Below are 10,368 nucleotides of genomic sequence, written 5' to 3' on the forward strand. Positions count from 1 at the left end.
CTGAGGCCAGGTCTCAGAGCAGGGAGGACTTTCAACTGAGGCAAAGCTGAGTTCTTCACCAGGGCTGGGCCTCAGAACAGGTGGGACTTCATAAGGGGAAGAGCCCACAACCCAGGCAGAGGGAGCACAAGGGGGAGGGAGCACTCAGGCCAGGGGCCTCAAGCCCATGCTAGGACCTGGAGTCTGTATTAAGTAAGGCGCTCTAAGAGGACCATCCCATTCGCTGTTTAAAGGGGAAACAGACTAGAGTGTGATGGTTGCAGCAAAACTCGCAAACAGAGAACAACAGAAAACTAGGAGCAAGGCCCAGAAACAGTGCAAGGACGATGTCACGAGCAGATCCACAAGCAGGCTTCTGGACGCAGGGCTCCAGGCCGCCGAGCCTTTCGAGAGCACTCAGTGGCGGACTGCGGGGCAGAGGCATGACCACGAGGCCTGGGTCCAGCCTGGACTGGTGTGGGGACCATGCTGGAGAGGTTAGGGAGGGGCCTTACCATCCGCCTGCACAGCGGCAGCCCGCTTCACCAGGTGGTCAGCGAGCTCCATGGCATCAGCAGGGCCGAGCGGGAGCTCGCGGGACAGCCCGATGACCAGGATGCGCATGAGCGTGTCCTCCAGGATGGGCACCTCCGAGCAGAGGCGCAGGAAGAAGCTGGGGCACAGGGAGGGCTGCACTCAGGGGCCACGCCTGGGAAGCCCCAGGGGTGAGGGGAAGTGGGTAAGGACAGGCCAGTGCACGGCTCACCAGCACGTGACTCGAGACACAGTAGGGAGGGAGGCATAATGCTCAGGTAGCCCGAGGAGAAAGGAGCGGCCCAGGAGGGGGACAGGTCAAGCTGCACTGAGCAAATGAGTGGGGGCGTTCTCCTGGAATTCATGGGTGAGACGGGGGCCCTGAGAGGGGCAGACGCCGAGCATGGGGATGTGTCAGGGGTGTCTGTTGACACCCTGGGGATGTCCTGAAGGTAGAAATTTGGGGGTGGGGTATGGGCTGGAGTTTGGCAGTCACGGGGGCAAAGGCAGTGGGAACCCCCAGGAATGGTCGCAGCTCTACAGACACCACGTGGGCAGGAGCAAGCCAGGCTGGCAGCACCAGGAACAGAGGGTCAGGCGAGCCCCCCACTATCCCACACCCCTGTCCCCTGCCCCCAACAATGCAGGCACTCACTTGCGGTCGCTCTCAGGGGGCCAGTTGTCCCACTTGTAGTAGGTCTCTGGCTGCTCTGTAAAGAGCACCTTGTGGAGGCTGGTGAGAAAAGAAGCCAAGTCGGAGGCCAACTAGAAAGGCTGGGGGTGCAGCTCCCCAACCCATTCTTAGAAGGCCCAGGCCTCCCATGTGCTGGGCACCAGCCTCCATCTGGTCAGAGGCAGGCAGGCCTCCCCAAACTCTGTGGCTCCCACAGCCGCTCCAAACAGGTGCTACTGGATAACTGGGAGGTGCTCCCAAAACGTCCCGCAAACAAGGCTATCCCTGAAGAAGGGCAGGAGGCCTGGGTAAGGGGTTCTACAGAAAGGATGACTGGGACCCTCAGTACAACAGCAATGCTGACTGTCAGCTGGGCTCCTGAGGCCGGGGCCATGGCCAGGGCGTAGGGTTCCTCAGGTAATGTCCCTACTACCTGTCACCTGGGGGGGCTGCAGCTGCCAGGTAATGTAACTCTGCATGGGGGAGGTCTGGAAGGGGTGGGGCCAGGCCGCACCAGTGCACATAGTCCTTGGGGGCCAGCTTGCTGATGGAGGGCACCACTGTGTGCAGCCACCACACGGCGTCGCGCTGGATCGCGGCGATCTGGTTCTGGAAGGCGCGCAGTACCTCGAGGTCTGAAACAGACAAGCAGAGGTTGTGCACGGCTGCAGCGGCAGCAGGGCGGCCGACGCCTCAGGGTCCAGCTCAGGGCCAGTGGCTGGGGTGAGGCCCATTTGGCTAGAACAGCACTCCCAGAGCACCTGACGATCCTCCTGGGGGTCAAAGGAAGCCCGGGAGACCGAAGCCTCAAATCCCAAATCCTCTGTGGTCAAATCTTCCAGCAGAATCTATGATGAAGACGACCAGGCTGACTCAACGCCACGTCCCTCTTCTCCCCCTACTCCAGTGGGAAGGGCCCCCGGGCCTGCAATACCCATGGTATCAGGAGAGGGACTCAGCAGGTCCTGGGACAGGAGAAACAGGAAGCGGGGGCTCCTGGGCACCCCCTTGGCCTCCTCCATGGCCTACTGAGGGGTCTGAGACCACCCTTCCCTGCACTGTGCCACCCAACCGAGGGACAACCACCTCTAGACACTTACTCCTTTTCTCGCCTTTGTCCCAGGCGACCCCAGCCTCCTTCACCTGGGCGGTGATCCCCAGCATCATAGACACAGCCAGCAGGTCTGTCACATGGATCACAAAGCGCTCCTGCAGAGCAGCACAGCGTCAGCACGGGGGCCCGCACGGGTGGGGGCAGGCTGACACAGGGGCGGGCACTTGGGGGCCTGCTCAGGAGCTGGGGGAGGAGGGCACCAGGAAGAAGGGCCCAGGATAGCCATACCAGGAAGGCAGCGTGGGGCCTGAGGAGCTCGCCAGCAGCAGGTCTGGTCAGCCCCAGAATAGGAGAGACCCCAAGCTGGACACAGCCCAGCCCGCTGAGGGAGTGCCAGCAAGGCCGGCTGCCAGCTTCCTCAGCAGCACCCGCCATCCCCGCAGTCTGCCAACTCCTCTTTTTAGCATCGCCCCCTCCCACCCCTCACACACTCTAAAATCCAACCAGCTCAGACCACCTGCCGCCAGGAACATGTTCTGCACCATCCTGCTCCCACCATCTCCTCAGCTCGAAGCCTTCCTCCCCGGCCCTCTGCTAAAATCCTGCCCTGGCCTGCACACCCAGGCACAGGTCCCCTGTGGGTAGGCTCCTCAGTCCCTCCTGGGCCCTCTGCTGGGGACCGATGTGTGGACTGTGCAAGGACATGGCAGCTCAGATGCCAAGGGCCAACAGTGGACCTTGTTCCTTTGCCCTGGGCCACACGGCCCACAGTTACAGACACACATGCCAAGCCAAGCGCACCCACATGCAGACACAGCTGATGTGTAAATGGGGGGATGAGAGGAAACCCGGCCCCCATCCATGAGCTGTGGGGTGGCAGGCAGCCACGGTGGGCACCTTGAACTCCATGTCCAGGTGCGGCGCCTCCTTGCGCTCCTGCATGAGGCCCAGGCAGAGGGCCTGGAAGTTGATCTCGTGCTTGGTCTGCTTGATGATCTCGCGCAGCAGGGCCCGAGAGGCCCGCAGGTAGTCATCCTTGTTGGTCAGCAGGTCCTGGAACACCATGGCCAGGAACTGGGCAGAGACAGGGACAGGTCACGCAGGGCTGCTGGGTGGCGGCCACTGGCTGAGCTTGCTCACACCCCATCGTGGGTCTGCCTGCACAAACCCCCTCACCTCCACCCCGTTTCCCAAGGCACAGCTGGGAGGGCACTACAGGCATGTTCCAGATTACAGCCACACCAGCCTGCCCCTCGAGCAAGCTCTTTGAGAGCAGGACCATCTCTTCCTTGTTCACTCTCCTGGCCACTGGCACATGGAAGCTAACCCAGTTAAATGACGGAACGGCTTAGTTAACACACACAGTAGGGGCTACACGCTGGGCACCGCAACCACAAGAACGAACGCACTGCCCACCACCGCCTCAGACCAAACAGTTAAAACCAAACTCTTGCCCCGAGACCTTGAAGGACCCACTAGGTCCCCAAGACCCTGGGCACAAAAGTGACAGGAAGTCCCCAAAGGGACACCAAGACTGCCTGATGTTTTACAGACTGCGAGACCTGTTTTCAAAACCTAACTTGCGTTATTAACAGTAGTAACAGAGATAAAAGCTCTTTCCCAGATTCTGCTTCCAGAGAAAAGGAGTCCCTGAACCCAAGGAGTCCACAGCTGGCCTGAGGCTGCACCAGGAGGGAGAATGCACTGCCCTGGGGGCTGGCCAGGCCTTGGCTCTTAGAGGTCAAGGTTGCTCCCTTCTAAACTTAGTTTCCAAGGAACATGCCCTGCCCTGTGGCTGGGCCTGCTCCAGAACTAATTAAAAGTCACACTCCTTTGAGTGCCCAGGAGGCCACCGAGGCCCAGCCCCTCACTCCAAATGCAGGGTACGCTAACCCCCCGTAACAGCATCATCCAAACCCCCAGGAGGAAGGGGAGTGGCACCATGCGGTGGGGGTAGTGGTGCATGTGAGCACACATGTGCACGCCAAGCTGGCCTGAGCAGGGCCTGTTCTCCCCCAGCTCCGAGGAGCACCCCGCAGCCCACACACCTTGGGCGCCAGCTCGGCGCTGTACTGCAGCACTGTGTACAGGATCTGCATGTTGTTGGGGTTTCGGGCGTTGGACAGTTCATTGAAGACCACGAACTTGATGGTGGTGCCCAAGTTGTCCTTGTGGGCATTCAGCAGCTCCCTGGGATGACAGTCAGGCTCACCACAGCCACCCCCTCCATCTCCGCCCCAGCACTGGCCCCCTGCGGGCTGCCTGACACACAGCATATAGTGGTTGAGGGGAGCTCCTGTCCTGCCTCTGACCCATCCCATCTTTGCCCCCATCCCCTCGGCCCTCTGCCTTCCATCCCCCTTACTCCCTTTACCCCAGCTGACACACAGTATATAGTGACTGAGAGGAATGCCCGTCCTCTGTTCCCCACAGCATGCGGTGCCTGGGGGAAGTCCCCGTCCTCCCACCGCACCTGACACACAGCATGTAGTGGTTGAGCAGCACTTTAGGCTTGAGGCGGATCTTGATCAGGTGGGAGATGACATCCACGTCCTCGGCGCCGTGCGTGCTGCAGTTCATGCACACAGACATCAGCAGGTCCTGGGCCGGCCTGGTCAGCTGCAGGAGGTGGGCGAGCCTGCTCAGCCCCAGCCTGCGGCAGCCCACCCATCCCCCCAGTCTCCCCACCACCCCCTCTACCGCTCACCTTGGGGTTCTGCAGCCACATCTCCAGCTTCTGTACCGTCATCAGCCGCACCTCCTTGTAGCCACAGGTGGAGGTGAGCAGTCGCAGCAGGTTCCGTGAGACATTGTCGATGGGCTGGCGCCGGGTGAGTTGGTCCCGAAGCACGTCCAGAACGTACTCCTCCACACTCTCCGTGAGGTCGTCATACCTTGGGCAGGGAGAAGGAGTATGTCTCTTCTCAGAAAGTCACCCTGCCTGCTGTCCAGCCCCCACTGCTCCCCGCCCCGATCCCTGAGCTGGCAGAAGAGCCAGCAAGCTGGGGTGGGGACACCGACCTGGGCATGAGCTGGCCCTCCTGCTCAGGACTCAGCTTCTCCTCCGCGATCAGGAGCTCCGTCTGGCTGTCCTCCTCCTCAGTGAGGGAGGGGTGTGGGCTGTTCCCTGTGCAGATAGACAGGCCATGGCACACTCACAGCCTCGTCTCGGCCTTCCTACAGGCACACGTACACCCTCATCCCTGTGGGCACACTCACGGCCTTGTCCTGGCATCCCCACAGGCACACACACGCCCTCGTCCTGGCACCCCCAGAAGCACATTTACAGCCTTGCCCAAAAGTTCCTGTGGCCACACTCACACATTCATTCCCACGGGCACATTCATGCCCTAATCCCAGTGTCCTCACAGGTATTCACAGCCTCATCCCTGCCTGCACACTCACGCCCTCACTCCAACATCCCTGGGTGCACACTCACGCCCTTATCCCAACATCCATATGTGCACACTCACGCCCTCGTACTAACATCTCCATATGCACACTCACACCCTCATCCCAACATCCCCGTGTGCACACTCACACCCTCATACAAACACCCCCATATGCACACTTACGTCCTCATCCCAACATCCACGCATGCACACTCACGCCCTCATCTCGACATCCATGTGTACACACTCATGCCCTCACGCGGACATCCCTGCATGCACACTCACCCTCATCCCAGCATCCCATGAGCACCCCCCTTGCTGGGCCTGGGAGGAAGGTGGGCACAGCCCTCCCCCTCACACTAGAAAAGCTCACCCTCTCCCAGCCTCACAGCCCCTCACCGGCACTGAGGTCTCCCCCGCCGCGCCCCGCCTCCCCCTGCAGCAGCACGCTCTTAGGAGGCATCTTGGTGTTGAAGGCTGTCTGGATGTTGTCCACAAAGGCCTTACAGTGTGGGCTGTCCACCCAGATGCGCTCACCCAGGGAGTCCTCGATATACACCTGTAGGGACAGAGCCCCGGCCAGCTGAGTCCACACCTGCAGACATACTCTCTGCCCCCGGCACTCCAGGTTGCTGGGCCCAGCCCCACCTCTGCCTCAGCAGGGATCAAGCTGAGTTGTTTCTCGTGTGCCCAGCAGTGTGACCACCTGGGAGGATCAGTGCTGGAGCTGCCAGAAATAGCTCTCTGGAGGGAGAAGGCAGTGGAGGACAGGCCTTGGGCTCCTTCTCCCAGTGCTCCAATAGCAGCCTCCGCATTCTGCTCTCAGGCCCGTGTGCTCCTTCTCCTCCCTGCGCTCCAACAGGCCACCACCCCCTACCCGGTACTCTGTTCTGGTCACCACCAGAGCAGGAACCTGGCCAGAAGGCAGACCCACCTTGACAAAGATTTCAGGCCAGTTCTCATCCTCTTCGTAGGCAGCCATGAGGAGATTACAGGCCAGCACAGAGACCAAGCTGTTCCCCTTGGCTTTGAAGTTGATGGAGGCATCGCGACGCAGGAGGCTACACAGCGCCTGGGCAAGGCGGGCTTGGGTTACCCAGGGGAGCAGAGGCTCCCGTCTCCCCCTGCGCCAGAGGCCAGTGGGTATGATTCCAGAGGGGCCACTGGAGGAAAGTGGAGAAGGGGGCATGGCCACAGGGTCCAGTCCCCTCCCAGGACAGGGGGCCACTCTTACCTCAATGACGCCCTCTGTGGCAAAGATGTTGGGCTTGATCTTGGCCAGGTACATGAGGCTGAGGTAGAGCGTGCTGTCAGGCTTGGCCCGCGTGAGCCGCAGCTGCCTGGCCGCCCCACACAGCACACCCTCGATGCGCTCGTCATTGCCCTCCAGCTCAGCAGCCTCAATCTCCTCCAACAGCACTGTGGGCAGGACTGGCAGTGGCCAGAGCTCCGGTCAGAGGAGAGACAGCCACGGAGATGCCCACCAGCCCCCCTGCCTCAAGCTCCTCCAACAGCACTGTGGGCAGGACTGGCAGTGGCCAGAGCTCCGGTCAGAGGAGAGACAGCCACGGAGATGCCCACCAGCCCCCCTGCCTCAAGCTCCTCCAAAAGCACTGTGGGCAGGACTGGCAGTGGCCAGAGCTCCGGTCAGAGGAGAGACAGCCATGGAGATGCCCACCAGACCCCAAAGCCTCGGGAACCCGGGGCAGGTCATCAGCAAGAAGGAGTGTCAGGTGCACTCGGCCACTGATGAGCACGTCGCCTCCCCAGGCAGCTCCACGCGCACAGGGAGACAACCACAGCACAGCCCTAAAAGGGCATGGGCAAATGCGACTTCTATTTCATCCAAGGAGTCCTTGGGTGGTGCAAGTGGTCAACATGCTCAGCTGATAAACAAGAGGTTAGAGGTTCAAGTCCACCCAGAGGCACCTCAGAAGAAAGACCTGGTGATCTACTTCCGAAAGGCTGTGGCCTTGAAAACCCTGTGCAGCACAGTTTGTACCCTGATACACGTGGGCTCATCATGAGTCAGAGTTGGCTTAACGGCAACTGGTTTTCCCAAAGCAAAAAGGACCCCATACAGTGCTAAGCCTAGAAGTGGCTGCCACTGAACCCCTGCTGGTGACCTGGTATACCTACTTTCCCTAGAGAAGTCCAGGGACTGATTTTACCTTCAATCGGGACCACAGATGGTTCCTTAATCGATGGAGAAATAGCTCGTTTTTCTGCCACCGCGGCCTCAGCCAGGCGCCCTAGAGCACTCAGTGGGGGTGTGGACGAGAGTTTGGGGCGTTTGGTGAGGCCAGTCAGTGCCGAGGCACCAGATAACGCGGCCGCAGCATCCCGCTTGCGCTCTGAAGGCAGGCCAGAAGGGGCTGGCTTCAGCAGGGTGGATGCTGTTTTCGATTCATTGGCCTGTCCCTTTGAGCCCAGGGCAATGAAATCTCCTGGTGGAGGGTGTCCTGCAGAGAAAACAGGTTGCATGCTTACATAATGCCCGAGGTAGAAAAGACTCTCAGAGACTGGACTCAGCTTCCTGTTATTTCAGAGGCGAGTAGACAAGAGTCCAAAAAGGCAACCAACAAGCTGAGGTTAACAGCAGGGCTGGATCTGGTACAGTGCTGACTCAGTTACACAGTGCTCACTACACAGCATGCCACCTCTAAGTCGTTTAGAAGCATTAGTTCATTTAATTCTCAACACGTTTCTGAAATAGGTAATAAATCGACTGACAGCAACTAACGATAACAAAGACTCTCATTTAAAGAGTCCCTGGATGGTACAGATCGTTAAGTGCTCGACTACTAGCCAAAAGCTTGGCAGTCTGAACCCACCCAGAGGTACCGTGGAAAAAAAGCCTGGCGATCTGCTTCCGAAAGGTCACAGCTTTGGAAACCCTATTGAGTGCAGTTCTATTCCATATACGTGAGGTTGTCATAATTGAAATGACTTGATGGCAACTAACCCACTCTCCTTTTACAGATGAGGAAAACAAGACACACAGAGGTGAAGTAAAATGCCCAGTGTGGCACAACAGGGGAGTGGCAAAGATGGGATGTGAATCTAGGGAGTCAGCTCCAGAGTCTACATCTAACCACCACCTGAGGCTGCCACCTGCCTCCAGGCACAGCATGAAACAAGAAACCTAGTCCCTGTAGGAAGTCACAGCTGTTCTAAGTCTCCTAGGGCTCCCAGCACCCCTGAGGACTGACAGCTATTTTTGTTTCCATATTTCTTTATTGTTGTTGAGAACACAGACAACAAAACATACACCAATTCAAGTTTCTACACGTACGATTCAGTGACATTGGTTTCATTCTTCAAACTGTGCAACCATTCTCACCCTTTCCTGAGTTGTTCCTCCCCCACAAACATAAGCTCACTGTCCCCTAAATTTCCCGTCTAATCTCTCAAGCTGCTGTTGTCAATTTGATCCCATACAGTTCTTTTTTTTCAATAACTTATTTTATTTTTGGTGTTTTTGAAAACATACACAGTTGAACACATACCAAGTCAACAGTTCCCACATATACAACTCAGTAATACTGATTGCATTCTTTCAGTTTATGCGAACCAATCTCAGCGTCCTTTTCTGAGTTGTTCCGCCCCCAGTAACATAAACACCCAAACTCACTGCCGTCAAGTCGATTCCGACTCATACACACTACCCCTTAAATTTCTACCCAACCTCTCACGTTGCTGTTGTCAACCCGATCTGAGAGCTACTCTTCTAGACCCCCTTCTGGAAGCAGCCTCCGCTGCAGAATAGCGAAGCTCCAACTCGGGCTACTTGGCAAAGCCGAGAAGCCCCCACCGACCCCGCAGCCCCGGGGCAGGAGGAAACCACTCGCCTGAAGGCTTAGCCGCAGCGCTGGGCCTCCGGACCGTGGCGGTCTTGGCCCGGTTCATTCTGTCCCCGTCCTCTCGCGGCTCCTACCCGCTCGTGTGTCACCTGCGGAGAGAGCCAACAGGCGGTCATTCATTCATTTTCGTGCTCATTCATTCATTCTCCTACCGCACAGGGCGTGGAGAGCAGAGGACAATTGGGCGCGGGCCCCGCCAGCAGAAAATTTCTCAGGGGGCTGCCTGAGCTGTGTGCATGGAGCCTTCCGAAAAGGGGCTCCCGCAGGCCCGGGACCGAGGCCGACAGGGTGCAGCGGCGGAGGCCTGCAGAGAACAGGCCTGGCGGAGGGTGGGAAGCCGGCCGGGAGGGGCGCGCTCCACGCGGCAGGAGGGAACAACCCAACACTCACCTCCAGTCCATCGCCACCCGGAGACCCGGCCGCCCCGGAGCTGGAAACAAAACTCCCCGCTTTCGGAGCTTGAACTTCCGGAGGAACCGGAAACAAAACAGCGCGGCGGGAGAAGGGTGGAAGAGGATAGAGGGGACACGCAGGGCCTGCGCAGTGTCTGCAGCGCCCTCTGATGGCGGGGAGGACGATTGGGCACTGCAGCCTCTGCGTGCTTTCAGGAATTGGATGGGCCGCGCTGTATGTGTACATGAAAAAAAAAATTGCAGTGGATTCCGTTCCGACTCACAGCAGCCCTATGGGACAGAGTAGAACTTCCCCATAGAGTTTCCAAAGAGCAACTAGTAGATTCGATCTGCTGACCTTTTGGTTAGCAGCCAATCTCTTAACCCACCAGGGCTCCAACCCACAAAACCAAACCCGTTGCCATGGAGTCAGTCATTCTGACTCTGAGACCCCATAGGACAGAATAGAACTGTCCGATAT

At 58.6% G+C, this 10,368-nt stretch overlaps 1 protein-coding gene across 1 annotated transcript in view; it reads right to left on the reverse strand.

Annotated features, from left to right (window-relative positions):
- INTS1 (integrator complex subunit 1) overlaps nt 1–9,999 on the reverse strand; it is a 33,617-nt gene extending 23,618 nt beyond the window's left edge. The window contains exons 1-15 of the mRNA XM_064295952.1: nt 9,886–9,999; nt 9,484–9,584; nt 7,804–8,094; nt 6,867–7,063; nt 6,567–6,704; nt 6,032–6,191; nt 5,262–5,367; nt 4,948–5,134; nt 4,714–4,859; nt 4,289–4,430; nt 3,138–3,314; nt 2,287–2,395; nt 1,701–1,821; nt 1,169–1,246; nt 495–652 (exon numbers count right to left, since the gene is read on the reverse strand). Of these exons, the coding sequence (XP_064152022.1) occupies nt 495–652; nt 1,169–1,246; nt 1,701–1,821; nt 2,287–2,395; nt 3,138–3,314; nt 4,289–4,430; nt 4,714–4,859; nt 4,948–5,134; nt 5,262–5,367; nt 6,032–6,191; nt 6,567–6,704; nt 6,867–7,063; nt 7,804–8,094; nt 9,484–9,541 (2,068 nt within the window). The 5' untranslated portion in view covers nt 9,542–9,584; nt 9,886–9,999. The remainder of the gene's footprint in view (nt 1–494; nt 653–1,168; nt 1,247–1,700; nt 1,822–2,286; nt 2,396–3,137; nt 3,315–4,288; nt 4,431–4,713; nt 4,860–4,947; nt 5,135–5,261; nt 5,368–6,031; nt 6,192–6,566; nt 6,705–6,866; nt 7,064–7,803; nt 8,095–9,483; nt 9,585–9,885) is intronic.
- Nucleotides 10,000–10,368: the final 369 nt, after the last annotated feature.

This window comes from Loxodonta africana, chromosome 12 (genome assembly GCF_030014295.1).
Source record: "Loxodonta africana isolate mLoxAfr1 chromosome 12, mLoxAfr1.hap2, whole genome shotgun sequence".
NCBI lineage: Eukaryota > Metazoa > Chordata > Mammalia > Proboscidea > Elephantidae > Loxodonta > Loxodonta africana.